Source organism: Hibiscus syriacus, unplaced genomic scaffold (assembly GCF_006381635.1).
Source record: "Hibiscus syriacus cultivar Baekdansim isolate YM2019G1 unplaced genomic scaffold, ASM638163v2 tig00004779_pilon, whole genome shotgun sequence".
Taxonomy (NCBI): Eukaryota; Viridiplantae; Streptophyta; class Magnoliopsida; order Malvales; family Malvaceae; genus Hibiscus; species Hibiscus syriacus.
Window position 1 is genome coordinate 297,716 of NW_024062030.1, and position 20,814 is coordinate 318,529.

Consider the following 20,814-nt stretch of genomic DNA (forward strand, 5'->3'; position numbering starts at 1 on the left):
TTTAGTACGGGATATTTTCAAACAAACAATTTTTTAATGGTATAAGATGATTATAAGACAGTATCTATTTAAGATTTTCTTAATCTATTGACAACACATATATCTTACGTGCGTGATTAATCAAACTCATATCCTCTCAATAGAGTAACATTCGTTTTTTTTTTCAGTATAGTCCCTCAAAGTGTTCTATGCGTCATTCCAAACCCCTTCGTCCCGTCCTATGGCCCATATGTTTATGAATATGTGTGCGTTCTTCGGTATGTGAAAGCCGTTCACCGTGTATGCTTCGCTAGCTGCATGCCGGGCCATCAATGATCCCACCGGGTGAAGCCTTCAGCTTTCTTTTTATAACCATGTCCGAGTACCCCAATTGCTCCAGGTCCGATTCTTCGACCATCCTCTTCATGCCTATCACATCTTCGAGTTCCTGTTGGAGTTTCTTTGTCACCCGTGGTTGTTTCATGAGTTCCGCCAATGTCCAATCGATCGTAGCCGCTGAAGTATCCATTGAACCCACGAGCATGTCCTGCAACAATCATGATAAACAGGTGATTTTTAGATTGAAAGACACGAATTACGAGATCGAAGAGGGACTTAAAAAGATTATTGCTTTGATAGTGTCTCGCTCAACGCTGTACTCATGAGTTTCTTCAGATCCCATGAATCCCAACATGACATCAACGAAGTCGTTGACCCTGTTTTCATCTTGAGATCGAACATGTTCTTCAATTATCTTCTCTAAGAACTCATCAAAATCCTTGGCAATAATATTCATGCGCTTTGTTATCCCTTGAAGATCAAGTCCCCCAATTTGAGGGATGTAATCAGCTAGATTAAACACAGCTGATAGCCGCATGCCCTCTTGGATCGTAGCTTCGAACCCCTTTTCACCGAAATCGTCATATTTCTTTCTGAAGACCATTCTACAAGAAACATCAGTACTAAAAGATGTGACTTCAGAACTGAGATCAACAGGAACACTACCACCACCAGCCTCTCGAATCCGATGAACCAAGAGATAGAGTTCTTGTTTCCTCATGGACCTGAAAGAACTAATTTTGTGGTTACCAAGTAACTCTAAGGTGCACATCTTGCGCATGTTGCGCCAGTACGAGCTGTATGGTGAGAAGAACAAGTTCTGCTGATTGTGAATGATATGCTTGGAAGCCTCATTATGCGGCCTGCTAGCGAAAACAAGGTCAAGTGTCTTGAGGAATGGCTCGGCTGCTTCGGGGGACGAGATGATGATTACCGGCATCAATCCAAAGCGTAAGTGCATAATGGGGCCATACTTCCGGGCTAACCGTAGAAAAATCTTGGTGCGGTTTGCTCCCCATCATCAAAAGGTTTCCGAGAATCGGAAGCCCTCTCGGACCAGGAGGTAATCTCTTATGTTAGCCCTTCTTTTCCATGTCCATAATTGAAAGAAGAAGATAAGTGCAGCAACTGCAAGAGTTGTACATCAATTTTAAATTACTCAAATTTAGGAGTTGAAATTTCGTTTGAAAGACAAATTTTATTAAGTTTATCAAGATCTATTGTGTACCAAAACAATCTGAGCGCTGAATTTTATAATTTTAATACGCACTTCATTGAAAAAGTTTTTAAAATCTCTGGGGGTTTTACGCAAATAAAATCTGATGGAGTTGGACTTTGCAATTTGTCTTCATCCATGGATTCTTCTTCTCATTCTGTAAGTTGATTCATACCCTAAAGAAATGACTTTGCCATGTGAACTCCCCATTGTAGAAGAAGCTAATTAGAGTCAGTGAATTTGTACACTCTATTTGTGGTGCATTATTGAAGAACTGATTCGGAAAGAACTCTTGAATACAGTGAGTGTTGTCTCAGTGGTGAAGACGATCGAAACAAGTACAATTCAAGAACTAAATGAGTTAAATTAGAAAGGCGTTAACTTTAGTAGTCGTTCAATAGGTCGGATAGCAGTGGTTAAACCGAAGAAAGGCGTTAACTTTTCATGTATGTAGACGCCATGTTGGTATAGCTAGAAGATGCTGGGCTCTAGGACAAACAAGTCCGAAGTCCTCTGTCATATCCAACTCAGTTGTCTGCATATTGTTCGGAAGTTTCCAATCAAAGCAATGAACCAATTGTGCCACCACAAGCCGGACGATGGTGAGACCCAATTGCATTCCAGGGCAACCTCTACGACCAGAACCAAATGGTATCAGCTCAAAGTTTTGTCCTCGAACATCGATGTCGCTTCCGATGAATCTTTCCGGTTTAAACTTGTCGGTGTCGGTCCAAACCCTTTGGTCCCGACCTATAGCCCATGCATTTATCAAGATGCGAGCGCCTTTTGGTATGTGAAAGCCGTTCACCGTGCAATCTTCCCTAGCTGCATGCGGGACCAGCAATGGCGCTATTGGATGTAGCCTGAAGCTTTCTTTCATAACTATGTTCAAATACTCCAGCTTTTCCAGGTCCGATTCATCAACCGTCCTCTTCATGCCTACAACATCTTCGAATTCCTGTTGGAGCTTCTTTGTCACATGTGGATGTCTGATGAGTTCCGTCATTGTCCAATCGATCGTAGCCCCCGAAGTATCCATTGAAGCTGCAAGCATGTCCTGCAAGAATCGCAATAAGCAGAGCAAAATTTTAGATCGAAAGGCGCAAAAGACGAGTTCGAAAAGGGACGTATATCGAGACATAAAAGAGTACCAAGATGATTGCTTTGATAGTGTCTCGTTCCACGCGGTACTCAGTTTCTTCAGATCCCATGAATCCCAGCATGACATCAACGAAGTCCTTGGTTCTGTTTTCCTCTTTAGATTGAACATGTTCTTCAACTATCTTCTCAAAGAAGTCGTCGAAATCCTTGGCAATTGCTTTCATGCGCTTTGTTTGCCCTTGAAGATCCAGTCCTCTAATTTGAGGGATGTAATCCGCTAGATTAAACGCAGATCCTACTTGCATACCTTCTCGGAGTGTAGCTTCGAACCCTTTTTCACTGAAATCGTCACGATTATATTTCTTTCCAATGATCATTCTACAAGCGATATCGGTACTTAAAGAAGTGATCATGGAACTGAGATCAACAGCAACACCAGCATAAGCAGCCTCTCGAATACGATGAACTAAAAGATCAAGTTCTTGCTTCCTCATGGACCTGAATGCACTAATTTTTTGGTTACTAAGTAACTCCAAGGTGCACATCTTGCGCATATTGCGCCAGTACGAGCCGTATGGGGAGAACACCACTCCCTTTTGATTGTAACTAATACGCTTGGAAGCCTCATGAGGTGGCCTGCTAGCGAAAACAAGATCGTGTGTCTTGAGGAAAAGCTCGGCAGCTTCCGGGGACGAGACGACGATTACCGGCATCAAACCGAAGTGTAAGTGCATGATTGGGCCATACTTTCGGGCTAATCGTTGAAGATCATGGTGCGGTTTGGTCCCAATCATCAAAAGGTTTCCGAGAATCGGAAGGCCTCTCGGACCAGGAGGTAATCTCTTGTTCTTAGCCCTTATTTTCCATGTGAAGGCTTGGAAGAAGAAGATAAGTGCAGCAATTGCAAGAACCGGACTTGTCCACTCCATTGTGGGGATGAGGAGCCTTACCTCTCAACCAGGGTCTACCTATATCAATGTTATAGAGCTTGGAGACAAAAACGTGAAACAGGCGGCAACCACAAACTACTTTCTTTTCAATTCGGGACCCTTCCTCTGGTCCTTTTTTTAATCATTTTTGTTGCTATCTGCTAGGCTGCTAAGAAACTGATGTTTTGTACAGTATTTTTTTCCATCGATATCTGTGTCGTATTAGATATTTTGAGTAAACTATTATAATGATTATCATCCGCTACAAATGGTGATAATGCTCAAGTCATCTTCTTCCTCAAAAATATTTAAAATTATTCATCTAAATTGACATCGTCAACATTCTTTGCTTATACCAATTCATCAAACTAAACATGAGTTATCGCTAACTACACTTCATTGTTCTTCCCAGTATCATGTTTTCTCTGCCTCAATGATTTAATCGGAAAATTAGCTTACCCTTATTCCCTCATGTATTTAGGCGCCATGCTGGTATAGCTTGAAGATGCTGGGCTCTAGGACAAACAATTCCGAAGTCCTCGGTCATGTCCAACTCGGTTGCCTGCTTCTCTTTCGGAAGTTTCCAATCAAAGCAATGAACCAATTGCGCCACCACGAGCCGAACAATGATCAGACCCAATTGCATTCCAGGGCAGCTTCTACGACCGGAACCAAATGGGATCAGCTCGAAGTTTTGTCCTCGAACATCAATGTTGCTTCCGATGAATCTTTCCGGATTAAACTTGTCGGTGTCGGTCCAAACCCTTTGGTCCCGACCTATGGCCCATGCGTTTATAAAGATGCGTGCGTCTTTCGGTATGTGAAAGCCGTTCACCGTGCAATCTTCCCTAGATGCGTGGACAATCAATGGCGCTACCGGATGAAGCCTGAAGCTTTCTTTCATAACCATGTCCAAGTACTCCAATTTCTCCAGGTCTGACTCTTCGACCGTCCGATTCATGCCTACCACATCATTGAGTTCCTGTTGGAGTTTCTTTGTCACATGTGGATGTCTGATGAGTTCCACCATTGTCCAATCGATCGCAGCCGCCGATGTATCCATTGAAGCTGCAAGCATGTCCTGTAAGAATCGAAATAAACAGGGTAAAATTTTAGATCGAAAGGCGCAAAAGACGAGTTTGAAAAGGGACATATATCGAGACATAAAAGTGTACCAAGATGATTGCTTTGATAGTGTCTCGTTCCACGCGGTACTCGGTTTCTTCAGATCCCATGAATCCCAGCATGACATCTATGAAGTCCTTGGTTCTGTTTTCATCTTTAGATTGAACATGCTCTTCAAATATCTTCTCAAAGAAGTCATCAAAATCCTTGGCAATAGCTTTCATGCGCTTTGTTTTCCCTTGAAGATCGAGTCCTCTAATTTGAGGGATGTAATCCGCTAAATTAAACGCAGATGCTATTTGCATAGTCTCTCGGACAGTAGCATCAAACCCTTTTTCACTGAAATCATCACGATTATATTTCTTCCCGATGATCATTCTACAAGCGACATCGGTACTAAAAGACGTGACTTCAGAGCTGAGGTCAACAGCAACACCAGCAGCAGCAGCCTCTCGAATTCGATGAACTAAGAGATCGGCTTCTTGCTTCCTCATGGATCTGAATGTAGTAATTTTGTGGTTACTAAGTAACTATAAGGTGCACATCTTGCGCATGTTGCGCCAGTATGAACCGTATGGAGCGAAGACCAAGTTCTGTTGATTGTAACTAATATACTTGGACGCTTCTTGAGGTGGCCTGCTAGCGAAAACAAGGTCATGCGTCTTGAGGAATAGCTCGGCGGCTTCCGGGGATGAGACGACGATCACGGGCATCAAGCCGAGGCGTAAGTGCATGATGGGGCCATACTTGTGGGCTAATCGTTGAAGATCTTGGTGTGGCTTGGTCCCTATCATCAAAAGGTTTCCGAGAATCGGAAGCCCTATCGGACCAGGTGGTAATCTCTTACTTTTAGCCCTTGTTTTCCATGTCAAGGCTTGGAAGAAGAAGATAAGTGCACCAATTGCAAGAATTGTACTTGTCCACTCCATATGGTTAAAGCTTGAAGACAGAAACGCAAAACAAGTAACAAAAACAAACTAATATCTGTCTAGTGAAGTGATAAGGCGCACAATTTCCATTGATGCTAAAAGCTGCAGAGAAGGGTCAATAAATTTTGTAAACTGTCTAATGTCAAAATTGTAAATTATCAAAATATAAAATATTGGATTTAGATTTGATTTCTTTATCAAAATATAAAATTAATTTAATTTGATATCAATTTGGAATTTAAAATCTTATTTGATAGTGACAATTTACCTAATCTCCTTGTCCTTTTCCCAAGTTTGACATGATAACACTCAATGTTGTTGTCATGAGAAAATATAAAATTATCCCTGATATATAAAATAGACCAATTAGTTTTATTAAAAAATAAAATATTTAAAATTATAATAAAGTTTGTAAATTAAACACGTAATAAGAATATTTTTATAACTACTAACACAATAAATTAGCTACTCGAATCATATCATGACCATACAAGAAAATATTAAATTTATAACAAAACAAAAAAAACGAACAAAAGACAGATATGAACAAATTTAATTTCATCGATAAACGAACCACAAAAAAATTAAACTACTAAAATATCATCAATAATCACAAATCAAAATCGAACGTCGTGAAAAAAATATTTACGAACACAAATTGATTAGCTAAGTCCAATTCAAGGGTCTAAAGCAGGGAATATCAATATAATAACAAAATTGTGCTATCTTGGTCAGTCGATGCGATGTCAAATCCAAACCTAAAAAAATTAAACAAAAACAATGATTAAACGTTCGAAAACCTACCATAAAAACAGAAAAAAAACATATTATAAAATTAAAATTATTAGAAACTAAAAAAAAAATATAATATAAGAAAGTAAATGATAACTCAAAATTCAGGTGGTTAGTAATCAACATCAAGTCTAATGGTGCCATATAGGGATGGGCATGAGACCGACATGAAAAAAATATAATTTTTTCATATATTTAAGAATAATTATAATAATACTTCTCTATATATTATTTTTTAATTAAATCACTATTTTTATTGAATAAAAATAATATTTTTATTATTTTAGGTTTAGTCAGATCGAGTTCAAATTTTATCTCAAAAAATTGGGTCAAGTTCGTATCCGGTCGGATAAAAATATAAAATTTTCGTATCGGGTCAGATTGGTTGAAACCCGACCCAAACCCAACCCAACCCATGCCCATCTCTAATGCCATCTGTCGAAAGAAGAAAAAAAAAACAGAAAGGACCGACTTTAAAGTTTAGAAAGAAAAGGAAAAAATGTCCCAAAATTAACCTATTCATACATATAGTTCAATTACTTAATTAGGTGTAAAAGATATGGGTTTAATTAAATTTTTTATACTAGTTCGAAAGTGTTTTGTAGACCTAAATTGTTAATAATAGTGTCTTGAAATTTATTGCATGAACATAATATTTTGATTATAGGTAAATTATATATTTTTTGACACTCATATTACTTAACTATATTTATTTAACATGTTAATGTTAGTTTATATGTAGTATTATATCTTTACAGATGATATACGAACTAACGAGTCATTATTTAACCTCTCTCGAGTATGATCGAGAGTTGGAATGTGACCTCTATAAAATCACTATACCTTAACTCTTCTATGCTCTACTTCCTCTTATAGACAAAGTGCTTCAATATCGACTAATGATTGATCTATCATCGATCGACTGTGACTTTTCGTCTAAATTAGAAGGGATGAACCGTCAATAAACACCATAATCTATTTGATTCCATTAACAAAAAGAAAATTAAAATAAATTAAAATGTAATTTATCCTTTTTTATTAAAGTAAAATTCATATTTTAAATTCGAATTCTCAATTTTCAGCAAATTTCTTGGTACTGCAATGTGAATCTATGTTGGAGAGATCGTCATCAGTGTTGCAACTCATCTCCTTCATGTGGAGTGATATTTCATAAAAAGAGTGCCGGTTGCTCATGTATTTAGGCGCCATGTTGGTGTAGCTACAAGATGTTTGGCTCTAGGACAAACTAGTCCAAACTCCTTACATATCCAACTCAGTCGCCAACATATTATCCGGAAGCTCCCAATCAAAGCAATGAACCAATTGAGTCACCACGAGCCGAACCACGGTGAGTGCCAATTGCATTCCGGGGCATCCTCTGCGACCGGAACCGAATGGTATCAGCTCAAAGTTCTGTCCTCGGACATCGATGTCACTTCCTTCGAATCTCTCCGGATAGAACTTTTCAGCATCGGTCCAAACCCTTTCGTCCCGTCCTATGGCCCATGCGTTTACGAATATGCGAGCGTTCTTCGGTATGTGAAAGCCGTTCACCGTGCAATCTTCCCTAGCTGCATGCGGGATCAACAATGGTGCTACTGGATGAAGCCTGAAGCTTTCTTTCATAACCATGTCCAAGTACTCCAATTTCTCCAGGTCCGATTCTTCGACCGTCCTCTTCGTGCCAACCACATCTTTGAGTTCCTGTTGGAGTTTCTTTGTCACCCGTGGATGTCGGATGAGTTCCGCCAATGTCCAATCGATCGTAACCGCTGAAGTATCCATTGAAGCTACAAGCATGTCCTGCAAGAACCATGATAAACAGGCAAATATTTGACCGAAAGACAGGAAAGACGAGTTCGAAAAGGAACGTAGATTGAGACATAGAAGAGTACCAAGATGATTGCTTTGATAGTGTCTCGTTCAACGCGGTACTCACGAGTTTCTTCAGATCCCATGAATCCCAACATGATATCAACGAAGTCCTTGACCCTGTTTTCATCTTGAGATTGAACATGTTCTTCAATTATCTTCTCAAAGAAGTCATCAAAATCCTTGGCAATAATCTTCATGCGCTTTGTTAGCCCTTGAAGATCAAGTCCTCTAATTTGAGGGATGTAATCAGCTAGATTAAACGAAGCTGCTATCTGCATTCCCTCTCGGATCGTAGCGTCAAACCCTTTTTCACTGAAATCGTCGCGATTATATTTCTTTCCGATGATCATTCTACAAGCAACATCGGTACTGAAAGATGTGACTTCGGAACTGAGATCAACAGCAACACCAGCAGCAGCAGCCTCTCGAATCCGATGAACCAAGAGATCAAGTTCTTGTTTCCTCGTGGACCTGAAAGAACTAATCTTGTGGTTACTAAGTAACTCTAAGGTGCACATCTTGCGCACGTTGCGCCAGTACGAGCCGTATGGTGAGAACACTATGTTCTGTTGATTGTAACTGATATGCTTGGAAGCCTCATGAGGCGGCCTGCTAGCGAAAACAAGGTCATGTGTCTTGAGGAATAGCTCGGCTGCTTCGGGGGACGAGACCACGATCACGGGCATCAAGCCGAAGCGTAAGTGCATGATGGGGCCATACTTGAGGGCTAATTGTCGAAGATCTTGGTGCGGTTTGCCGCCTATCGTCAAAAGGTTTCCGAGAATCGGAAGCCCTCTGGGACCAGGTGGTAATCTCTTAATATTAGCCCTTGTTTTCCATGTCAAGGCGTGAAAGAAGAAGATAAGTGCAGCAACTGCAAGAGCTGTACCAGTCCAATCCATGGTGGGAATTGAAGGGTTTTTCCAATTGGTAAAGCAGCGCTGAGTGAAGCCTTGCATCGCAACCATGGCGTACTTATATTCGTGATTTAGAGGTTGAAGACAGAAGCGTAAAACAAGCAGCAACAACAAATCAATGCCTGCTAGGTGGGAGTGACAAAAAGGAATTTCATGTTTGATGAGTAAAGTTTCAAGTTGGAATCTTATAAATAAAATAATAATATTAAGAATTGGTTTCTTAAATAAAATTTGATTTAGATAACAAAATATCTTAAAAAAATAATTTAATATTTATTTACCATTTTTCAATCTAATATTTATCTCAATTAACCATCCATTGTACAGTCATTCAAGCATAACCCAAGCAAATAATAATTTAGATTAAATGGCTGTAAATCACGATCAATATTTGTTAATTACACACACGCTCCTAAATTATAATTTTTATTTTGAATTGGTCTCCAACTTCTGAATGTTTCAATTCCACCTTCAAATTATGACTTTCATTCTAAATTAATCTCGATTCTTTTAAATCTGTATATCCGATTTTAAATATACATCAATTCCAAATATGGATTAAATTATTAAAAATGAAAAATGGAGAGTTGGAAAGAAATATTCCTCGATTTGGATGGGGGAAACAAGCAAATCCTTTCTTTTAATATGTTAAAAAATACAGTTATTCCCTTAGAAAAATATGAAGTAACAGCAACGATTTCGAAAGAAGAAACATTAAGGGTAGCTTTCCTAGAATTTGAGTTATTGCAGCTTTGATTTCCATGACAGAGACCTTAAAAGCTTCCAATCTTTGTTCACAGTGTCACACTCGGGAAATTGCAGCGTCCACGACCTGCTAAAGTTCAAAAAATTCGGGTTAGGATAGGATCGAAATATTTATTTTAGAGTTTGAATGAGTCGGAACGTAACGGGTTTAAGTGTATATGTAAGTAAAAATCAGATTGGATATATTCTCTCTGTCTCGTCCCATTGTCATCCCTAATCTGAATTAATCGGGAACTTACTCGGATCCACAGTTGTTTCTCTAGCTAACCCATTGAAGCTGCAAATTGCCCCCTGGCTTCGGTACTTTGACCAATATGAACTAAAAGCATAGTTTGCATGCCAAACCACTGATACTGGCTCGTAACACTCTCCCCCAGGGGCCAATGCCGCACAAGTTTGATTATCAATGCCGCAAACATTGGACACTGCTGATGGCAAGCTCACTTCGTTGACCCACGGTGCCACTTCGCACCAAACTTTCCCTTTATATGGCTCGTTGTTTTCGGCGGGTGGCAGCGGCTTGTAGTCAGACATATTACGGCTCCCGGTGAGATCGATTTCGTAAACCGGTGTTCCATTGGCATGTAGCAAGCCCCAATGCCTCTCTGTTCCTGGACCTATCTTGTGGTTTTCATCATATAGGGAGGAAATGAATGTTGGTATGACCACACCGGGACTTTTAGGGGTCCCCGGTAGCGGGTTCAATGTCATTTTTCGGATGAGGTTTCGGTTATAAGTGGCTGCGTTGTAGATGTTTGCACCGATTTGATCGATATCTCCCGCAGAAGGCCAGCCGGTTCCGGATATTGCTAATCGGATATTGCGGAATCCGATCTTTTCAATGGCGAATGTGACTGAGTCAAGCATTTGGTCTAGGAGATCTGTGTAAACTAGGCCACTTCCGGGGTCGGTTTGCGTTATGTTTCCTCTTAAAAGAGCGAAGTCTATGCTAATGTTTTTCGGATTAGCAGACCATGCGAAATAAGGGTAAACATCGAGGAAAAGAACCGATTTGGTCCGGTTCAAGAATTTCAACATCCTCGGCATCACGGTACCCGAAATACCGGACCGAAACGTACCATTAGAAGGCGGGAAAGTCGTCTGCAGCACATCCATTGATAGCGTCGTAGTGACCTTGACGTTCCTAATATCGTGATTATTCAAGGATTTCTTAATCCCACGCATTGCAGGCAGAAGGGAATCATACAACGCGATCCGATCACTGTCTATGTCGGAATTGAGGACTCCGTTGCCGACCAACACGAACCGAATCAGGGTATTCGGATAGAAAGGTATGAAACTGTTCCTGACCCATTGTTCTGCATACGTTTCATTCGAACCGATCCGGATCATCTCTTCATTAGGAACCGTAACGGCAACATGGATCTTGGTTCCCGACAAGAGTGTCAATATTTCGGGGTTCGAATCATTGAGCTTTACCTGGCCAACTTTCATGGATTTCATGATCTGAATCGATTTGTACGGCGACGGCAAATCGTCCCCTTCTCTACCATAGTTTATCCCAATCTTGCCGGTCATATCTGCCACTGTTGAAGCACAAAAGAAAGCAATTGAACTAACACATACATAATACATACATATACTTACATACACACACGCATACATATACATACATACATTATGTATGGGATTAAGGAACTTACAAGAAGCAACAAGGAGAGAGGAGAAGAGGAGAGGAAGAAGAGCCATGTTTTTGAATTGTATAATGTAATGATTTTGCCCCCCAAAAGTGCTGAGATTTTAAAGAGAAGAAAGGCCCCAAGATCATGGATTAATTAAGTAGAAAGTAGCATACATTGCTCAAAGACAAGAGGGGCAAGTGCCCCCAAGAAGGGTAGTTAACCCTTGCTTGGCCAATTCAACATGATTTAACGGTATTAAAGCCACACAAAAGAAATAGTTAAATTATAACATAAAATAACACATTATTATATGAATATAATACAAATGATTAATGTGTTCAAATGTATATAAATTTACGATATCTTAAAATACAGTGATCTATGTAATCTTCAAATTAGATTCTATTAAATGTATGATTTTTATTTTTAAAAGTCTCGACAACATGTCGTTATGTTCTTCTAATTTGATGAGAAACTATCAATAATTATAAAATGCGTTATTTAATGTAGTAAAAAAAACTTGAAAATGCTTATATCAATCACATATAATTAAATAAAAAATTTATATCTAAATCTAGGGATGGGCATGGGTCGGGTTTTGGCCAACCTGACCCGACCCGAAAAATATATACCCTCCACCCGATCTAAACCCGACTCGACTTTTTGAGATAAAATCCGAACCCGACCCTACCCGAAATAATAAAAATATTATTTTTATTTAATAAACAGTGATTTAATTGAAAAAAATAGTATATAGAAGGGTATTATTATAATTATTCCTAAATATATAAGGTAAAATTATATTTTTTTGGGTCAAGTCGGGTATTTTTCACCCTAAACCAGAACTCGACCCGACCCGAACATCACATTTAAAAAACCCAACCTGAACCCGATTTTTTTTTAAAAAACCCCGACCCAATCGGATTCGGTCCAATGACCATCCCTAAATCCAAATGACTGATCAAATATTACAAGCAAAATGTTAAAATATTACAATTTTCTTCTACTGCAAAACAAAACAATGGGTTAGCTAATTTTGAAGAATTTAGTAAGGAAAAAAAAAACAATAGCTCTATTGGCTTAGGTTTAGCACAACAAAGACACCAAATTGAATCAATAATGTTTGCTATCAACTTAAGTTCACAAACATGGCGTTTTTCCATTTCATTACTGTGGTTTCATTTTCAACAGTCTCATACCTCTTTGATTTTCCATCACCGGGTATCATCCGAGCTCCACGTAGGTTTCGGTTCCGAGGTGCTTGTCTGTGTCGCTTAGAGCGACGAATCGCCGAACGTCGACCAAGTCCCTTCGGTCGTTTGCCATCTTTGTAGAGCTTCAGAAAGGCTCAAGTCGAGGTCGATGCCCGTTGTTTCGTCTTCCTCTCGACTCATCGGTTTCCATTGCTGAACCAGAGGGTTTAGCACGTTGACCGCATGCCCCATGTCGGGTCTCTGAGACGGCTCGCGAGTTGTGCAGTGACCGGCTAGCTCGGCAACCTTCAAGATGCTCGACATCGTAAGAACACTCCAAATGCATACACATCCACCTTTGTTGTCACCCTTCCGGTTGATATACTAAAAATAGGATCAAATATGTGATTTTGATTTTATATAGGTATTAAATATAACTTTCGAAAAAGTATTAAATGTAATTAGTTTAAGAATAAATATTTGATCTGAAGGTATAATTTCTAATATCTACAATATTATATTTAAATAAATTAGTATCACGAATTAATTTAAAATATAACAATTTGCTATCATTCAATTATTTTTAAGATAAAATTTAATAATTTAGTATCACTTAATTATAATTTTTTTTAATTCAATGAATAGATTTTATTATAAATTTTTAAAGAGCTTTATACTTACAGTAACTTTATGAAAAAGAAATAAGATCCAACTCTATAATGTAAAATTATTTAATCATTTCATTGATTTAAAATTAGTAAATTAAATAAAATTAATAATTGAATTACATAATTGAAAATGAGAAAACTTTTACAAATAAAATAAATAAATATTTGAAATACGATCTTATTTGAGTAAGGTGGGTGAATTAGTACTAGTACGTTACAGATAAGAAGAAAAAAACAAAGTCATAATAACAAAAATAGCTCCTAATGTTTACTAAAATATCATTTTGGTCCCTATTTAAAAATATGCTGGCCCCTAACATTTCAATTTGGGGAAAAAAACTCCTTCTATAAATGAAAATAATTAATTAACACACTATTAATGTTCTAAAATAGAAGTCTTTTTAATTTAAAATGAAACATTAAGGGTTAAAATGTCCTAAAAAATAATAAATAATAAAATAATTATTATATCAAATGTTAGAAGTCTTTTAACTTAATATAAAATGTTAATATTATAATATTTCAAAAAATAAAATAAAGAAAAAGTTACTATTTTAATAATTGAAGGCTAATTTTGGTACTATATTAATAAGCATTGAAGGCTTGCTGATAACAAGCGCATATGGGGTACCAGTTAACGAATTTATCACCATAAATTGTTAAAGGTGACCATCACTTTCCGTACAACCCTTCTACCGAGTTCATATTGAGTTTTTTTTTTTTTTTTTGATAATTTAATTTTATTACCCAACCAATCAAGATCTGCTATAAAAATAATCGATCATAAAAATCATATGTACACCATACTTAAAAGACAAAAGATCGGTTAATCAATACACCAAAAATTACATAGAGAAATATTGATACTATCAGACATATTAATATTAACCCCCCTCAGTTTGGTAGAAACATAATCTTTGATACAAGCAAAAAGGTCGTCAGCAGTCCTTGTACATCCTCGAAAAATTCGTCTATTACGTTCACCAAGCAATCTTTAAAATGGTTGAAAGAAGAGATTTGTCTTTCCAATTATTGCTTGCCCATGTGATCATGTCTTCCCAGGTTGAAAGTGATTTCTAACTCATTATGAAGCAGTATTGAGTCCCATAAATTAGCAGCCAGTGGACAATCAAATAATAGGTGAGACCGAGTTTCCATCATTCCGTTGCAAAGCACACAATTCTCCAAAGTGGTAATCTCCATCCGCAAAAGTCGATCCCGGGTCGGGAGTCGATCAAGAATAGCCATCCATGCTATAATACTATGTTTCGGAATATGATAAGGGTACCAAATCAAAGGATGCCATTTTACTTTGTCTCCATTTAATCTAATTTTCAGCCAAATATGTTTGATGGTGATAGTATGATTCGTGATAATAGGGTAAGCTTCGGGCTGAAGCTTTAGAATCCTATTGAAGCTCCCGCTGAAATTGGGACTTCCTTCGATGTGCCAGAAATCTTTCTCCTATTGAGTCATATCGAGTTCTTGTTCCTAGAAAACCTGCAACTTTTTCTTTCACTCTGCCTTTATTTTTATTTTCTTTTTTAGTAATTTTAAGGGTGGTTAATGTAATAGCCTTGACTTTTGCAGGTCATGAGAGCCATGGAGTTCATTTATGTCACAAATGTGGGTGGCCATTTCCAAACCCAAATCCAAGTGCAAAACATAGGCGTTCTCACAAGATCTGTGGAACCATTGAAGGTTACGAGCTATTTATTTCAGCTGAGGAACAACTTTCAGAAGCCTGTAAAGTTCCACTCTTTGCAATAAATATAGTCTCTTTCAAAGTGAAAAGTTTTAATTTTGACACGTGTAAATGGCTGGTTAGGCTGAATTAATGAACAAAAAGTGTCGACATTGATGAATCTAGTTGCTCAAGTTTTTTATTTTGATACACATCTGAATCTGTTATCCCTCATCATCAATCCGGAGTCGTCAAAAAGGAAGGTAGTAGCGAATATATGAGAGCCTTACCCGAGACCGAAGATCCACACTCGAATAGAGTTCGGAACAGTCCAGGTGAAATAAAGGAATCCAAAATAAGCAGGGATAGCAAGGAACAAGGAGAGTGTGCGGACGAGGTTATGTCTTCTGTGGTAGAGAACAGCGGAGGAAATGAGTTTGATGAATCTTCTCTGGACCAGTTGAACAAGGAGTCGATACATCCAGATCCCGAGTCTACCACTCAAAATTCTGATGCTGTTGATGTTAGTCGTACTCGAGTGTAACGCCCCAGTATTCGACCTGGATACGAGTTCGATATGTCGCATTGACTTTTTAAAATAATATTCTTAACAAAATACAGATCATTTGAACTTATATTAAGAAAATATGATAATATATCGTTGAATTATGTTCGTTATAACCAATTTAAGAAAATATATGTTTTATGAATAGTACTATACGATATAAACAGTATCATGAACAGTACCGAATGTTAACTTTTTTCCATATTACTGTAGGGGTATCGATACCCTGCTACAGTGTACTGATACCTTGCTACAGTATTTTTCGACAAAAATATAAAACTCAAAAATTTAAACCGTTCATCACTATACAGTTATCATTGACATAAATACGTTTAAAACATTCCAAAACGTGAACAGAGCACACATACTTAATTTAAAGACTTTGTTTACATGTCAACCTATTTATCACATAATAATACATACTTTTTAATTTACTTCTGATCTTATCTTCAAGTGGAGATATGTTGTTTTGTTGAGCTTATAATGGATCTTTTTACTTTTCGGTACCTATGTGTAAAACTCTTACACGCTAAGTTATAGACTTAGTGAGGCATAATAATAATGACAATAAAATATAATGAAAATGTCATAATAAAATGCAATATCATGAAATCATATATTCAATTCATGCAAGTCATGTAACCATGTATCTTACCTGTAATCTTATCACCTGTAATCTTATCAAATTAATCATCATGAATTCATATAATAAGTTCACTGGCCCATGATATAATACTGAGAACCTGAGGTATGTGAGTTGTGCACTATGATATCACCATAGCTCGTATAAATTTGCACCGAAGTGCCACGTAGAATTTGTCCTGAAAGACCGCGTAGAAATGCACCGTAGTGCCATATAAGATTTGTCCATAAGGACCATAAAGAAATTCCTTAAGAATCATATACATATACCAAGGATCACGTAGGTATCTAAAAAGACCTCATACATGTTCCAAAGAATACATATATGTCCCGAAGAACCACGTAGAATTATCCCGAAGGACCGCGTAGACCCTCTACTATTGGCATGCCAACTATACCTATAGTTCTCATCTACATAACATGGGCTTTTATAATTCATATAGTGTATCTCATAGACATATCATTTACATACCTTTATCACGTAGTTCATATAATTTTTCCTGCATATTCATGTCACATAATGCATATGGTATGAACTCATATCATGTTTCATATTCATAATATGAAATGAATCATATATCAAAGTATTAAATCTAGACTTATCACAAGTCTAGAACTGAATATATTTCTATAATCATGCTATGCATATGCACTCACCTATATTTCATTGCCTTTCCTTCGATCAATCTTACTTGTCAATTGTTACGGAACTCGTTTAGGCTCTATATCTACAGAAATATAATTTTCAAGATGATTATCAGAAGCCTAAACTTTATACTTCGATGCTATTAACTTAAACAAATTTAATGAATAAATATTAAATTTTTCTTATAGGGGTATCGATACACCCCTTGAGGTATCAGTATTCTTACTGCATTTTGTTATTTTTCGTTCAAGAGGGTATCGGTACACATACATAGGGTGTCGATACACTATGCTCAAAACATGTTTTTTCACCCGAAAATTCATCAACTCTTCACTGAATTTCCTCATATAAAACTCCTTTCATAACATTAAACTCATCTACAACCATTTTAACTAACTTCTATCATTTCAACACTCTATGATCTCCCATATTTCATCCAAATTCTTAAAGTTAAGAATCATACCCAATTTTTCATGTTATTCAAACTTACTCCTAACACTTATAACTTTTTATTCACACCTATGACAAGTCAAATTCAACTTCTAAATTCATTTATACATCCTTATTCAAAATTTCACTTATTCACTTATTATCTTTAATCCTCTATAACTCAAAACTCTTTGAGTTTTTAAGTCCCTTTTTCCTTCCATCATGTTTCCTAAAACTTCATGAATCAAACCCATACTTGAATTTGAAGGATTAACCAAAAGAAATCAAACTCACCTTATCTTAGCTTTGGCCTCACGTTGGGGAAGAGAAGAAGATGAATATGGGAGAAATGTTGGAAACTTGATTTCCCAAACATATGCTCCACATGAGTATTATAATACCTACTAATTATTATTTAATTATTTAATTATTATCCTTTATTCAATGACCATTTTATCCATTTTACTCTTCATTTATAATTTATCCTACACCAACATATTTCAATTAATTCCTTCACTTTTCAATTTATCTAATCTGATCATTGAATTTTTAAAATTTCACACTTTGGTCACTAACCCGATATTGAAGATGTTACATGGAGAGTCCGGAGTTTGCAACCCCCCCCACCCGATAATTGCTCTATTAAACCTCAACTTGGTGCGGCCATTGGTGATGTTTCGAAATCAAGTAGTCAAACTGATAGCTTGGATGGTCAGTGGGGATCCGTTTCAGGTAGGGTAGATTCTTAAACTAATCATTTATGGACTTGTACGATGTTTAGAACTGGTTCGATCTGATGATACCGATGGCAGACACACACTCGTATTCACACCTGAATCCGAGTAACATAGGCTGATACTCATTGCATTTTCCCAAGTCCGTTCATAAATGCTTTATTTTGTTGCATAGAATAAAGGTGGCGGAATTGTGTTCCGATAACTAAGTCTATTTCTTTTGTTTTTGTGCACGGAACAGTTCTTTCAACCCGATCAGACAACCCACCGATAACCGACACCGAAAATTTACCATCAACCGACTCACACCTGTCATCTGAACCGGAGAAAGCCAACGTAAAGAAACCAACAGTTGCATCAGGAGAACAACTCGATAAAGCCGATAAATTCGAGCCACCATCTTTCATGACATTGGTTGATCCCGAAGGTAGCAATCAAACCGCCACCGCCGTGCCACTGCAAGCAGGCTGGTTTCCTTCTCTTACTCACACGGCAAACGAATCACGCGGAAGAAAGAAGAACGAAGAGATCATAGCAAAGGTAACTAACTGGAACGCAAAGCAGCACACTCCACTGAAGAGCCTACTTGGTGAAGCCATTAATGAGACGAAGCCGAAGTCCCCGAACTCAAAGGAACATCCAAGAGAGGAAAAAGTAGCCATGATTACTAAAGTTAGCTCAATTCTGGGACTTGAATCACCTGATGCCGAGCCTACCGATGTCGAAACGGCGAAAGAATGGAATTCTCCGGTAAGATATGAAGCTGATATTAAAAAGGAGGAGAGGAAAGTGAAGGGTAGGCCACTGTGGGCACAGTTCGTGTGCTGTTCGTATGTAAATTAGGATCATCAATGCTCCACATGACTGAATTTTGATTATGTTAGACATTATTGAGTGGAATCCTTGGCTTAATATTTGTTTTGGTTCGTGTACTATTAATTTAATTTAGTATTTGTACATTTTTTTATAATTTAGATCTTGTCCTATTATTTTATTAATAATTATAGTGTTATATCTATATAGAAATAGATTATATAAATATTAGAAAATGAAAAAGTAGTACAGAACAAGAGAAAAATAATAAAAAGTTGATAGTATGTAAAACTCTCCAAATTTGAAAGCAAGAGATATTCAGATAAATTTTATGTTTTTAGATGGAGAAAGCAATACCCTTAAATTTAGATTGTAAAATCACGTTGATATGGCAATTCTCCATCAATAATTCCAACAACGAATCGATTTTGATCAAAACCCAGTTCCCCAAACGAACGGGGCATTGTTGTTCTTGTGGTCTATCCTCTCTCCGCCCATCGCCTCGGCCGCCACCGCCTCCGGATGATTGTTCTTCCAAACCCCATACTATGCATCACCACAGTAGCAAATTCTTCGAGATGATGGAGATTGGACCAAGAATGATTTCTGATCTGCCATTAGATATCTCAGCCATGCCTCTAGATCTAATGAAATCCACCAGGTTTGTTCCTTTTCGCTCCGTCTCTTTGTTTTTCGAGTTATACAATCTGTAAAGTCCAGATTTTTACAAAATTTGGAATGTTGTTTTTGAGGATTAAATTGTATATTTTTATGCTTAATGAAAATGGGACACCGTTTGGTCCCTAAGACAATGATGCCAAAAAAAAAGTTACGGTTGGAGAAAATACACCAAATATAGTCTAAAGTTCAGTTTTTTTACTACGTTGTTGTTTGGTCTCTGAGAAAGGGATGGGAAATGAGAAGTTTGGGTTTAAAAATTGAAGGGAAATGCAGAGAATACAATTCTTAAAGTTCAGTTTTAGTGATGTGAAAATTATTATGATGCTTTAATTGAACTTAATGAAAATGACACTGTTTGGTCAGTGAGAAAGGGATGGAAAATGAGAAGTTCCGAGTTAGAAAATGGGTAGGAAAATACAGTGAAAATAGAACACGGGATGTTTTCTAGTTTTCCAATTTGATTACTTTGAAATTTTATAAGTTATATATCTGTGGGCAGGTTTTTCATGGGGAAGAAATCAAGAATCAATGGACTGAACTATGAAAAGATAATAGGATTGTTATGTGAAATGGGAATGGCTGAAGAAGCAATCACGGCACCACGCGAAATGGATTACTGATCTTGGACCTTCTTTGAAGATTTACAACTCGATAATCCACGTTTATTCCAAGAATGGGAAGTTTGATCATGCTGTGTTCTTTCTCAATGAGTTGAGAGAAACAGGTTCGGAACCCAGAACCGACACCTAGATGGGCTCAACGAAGCATATGGAAAATATAAGATGTACGATGAAAACGGGAGATTCTTGAAGACGATGGTGTTGGATGAGTGTCCACCTAACCAATTTACCTACAACTAGCTTATCCGTGAGTTTTATCAAGGCGGGTACTTCAAAAATGGAACGGGTTTATTGTATCGTGACCTCGAAACAGTTGGTTGCAATGCTTGAGGCATATTCAAACTTCGGGATTCAATATAAGATGGAGAAGATTTATCGGAAGGTGAACTCAACTTCTCTGAAAGAGGATACAATCAGGAAACTAATCGATTCTTATATCAAGAACCATATGTTTTCTAGATCAGATGATCGGGGTAATGATCTTTCATCTCGAGAACCGGCAGAAACGATCTTGTATAGCTGACCCTGT

General features: G+C 37.4%; 3 protein-coding genes and 3 pseudogenes across 3 annotated transcripts; 1 reads left to right on the top strand and 5 right to left on the bottom strand.

Moving 5' to 3' along the window:
- Positions 1-186: 186 nt before the first annotated feature.
- LOC120197533 lies at positions 187-1,459 on the bottom strand (annotated as a pseudogene).
- Positions 1,460-1,845: 386 nt separating this feature from the next.
- Positions 1,846-3,675, bottom strand: LOC120198208 (cytochrome P450 71AU50-like). Its single transcript, XM_039199571.1, has 3 exons — positions 2,686-3,675; positions 1,974-2,591; positions 1,846-1,915 (listed from the first exon to the last, which is right to left on the bottom strand). Exons 1-2 carry the CDS (start codon positions 3,562-3,564, stop codon positions 1,977-1,979), a joined length of 1,494 nt encoding a protein of 497 aa, XP_039055502.1. The 5' UTR covers positions 3,565-3,675; the 3' UTR covers positions 1,846-1,915; positions 1,974-1,976.
- Positions 3,676-3,850: 175 nt separating this feature from the next.
- LOC120198220 lies at positions 3,851-5,679 on the bottom strand (annotated as a pseudogene).
- A 1,976-nt stretch (positions 5,680-7,655) lies between these two features.
- On the bottom strand, positions 7,656-9,268 carry LOC120198226 (cytochrome P450 71AU50-like). The gene is made up of 2 exons (XM_039199587.1): positions 8,306-9,268; positions 7,656-8,213 (listed from the first exon to the last, which is right to left on the bottom strand). Exons 1-2 carry the CDS (start codon positions 9,251-9,253, stop codon positions 7,671-7,673), a joined length of 1,491 nt encoding a protein of 496 aa, XP_039055518.1. The 5' UTR covers positions 9,254-9,268; the 3' UTR covers positions 7,656-7,670.
- A 656-nt stretch (positions 9,269-9,924) lies between these two features.
- LOC120197443 (probable glucan endo-1,3-beta-glucosidase A6) lies at positions 9,925-11,508 on the bottom strand. Its single transcript, XM_039198973.1, has 2 exons — positions 10,207-11,508; positions 9,925-10,034 (listed from the first exon to the last, which is right to left on the bottom strand). The coding sequence occupies exons 1-2, from the start codon at positions 11,504-11,506 to the stop codon at positions 9,997-9,999; spliced, it is 1,338 nt and encodes a 445-aa protein (XP_039054904.1). The 5' UTR covers positions 11,507-11,508; the 3' UTR covers positions 9,925-9,996.
- Positions 11,509-19,325: 7,817 nt separating this feature from the next.
- Positions 19,326-20,804, top strand: LOC120197454 (annotated as a pseudogene).
- Positions 20,805-20,814: the final 10 nt, after the last annotated feature.

Excerpts from the sequence above, each read along its gene's own strand:
- LOC120198226 (XM_039199587.1), bottom strand. The coding sequence starts at position 9,253 with ATGGTTGCGATGCAAGGCTTCACTCAGCGCTGCTTTACCAATTGGAAA. Across the intron at positions 8,214-8,305 it reads CTATCAAAGCAATCATCTTG|GACATGCTTGTAGCTTCAAT; the intron begins GTACTCTTCTAT and ends TGGTTCTTGCAG.
- LOC120197443 (XM_039198973.1), bottom strand. The coding sequence starts at position 11,506 with ATGACCGGCAAGATTGGGATAAACTATGGTAGAGAAGGGGACGATTTG. Across the intron at positions 10,035-10,206 it reads AGAAACAACTGTGGATCCGA|GTCGTGGACGCTGCAATTTC; the intron begins GTAAGTTCCCGA and ends GAACTTTAGCAG.
- LOC120198208 (XM_039199571.1), bottom strand. The coding sequence starts at position 3,564 with ATGGAGTGGACAAGTCCGGTTCTTGCAATTGCTGCACTTATCTTCTTC. Across the intron at positions 2,592-2,685 it reads CTATCAAAGCAATCATCTTG|GACATGCTTGCAGCTTCAAT; the intron begins GTACTCTTTTAT and ends CGATTCTTGCAG.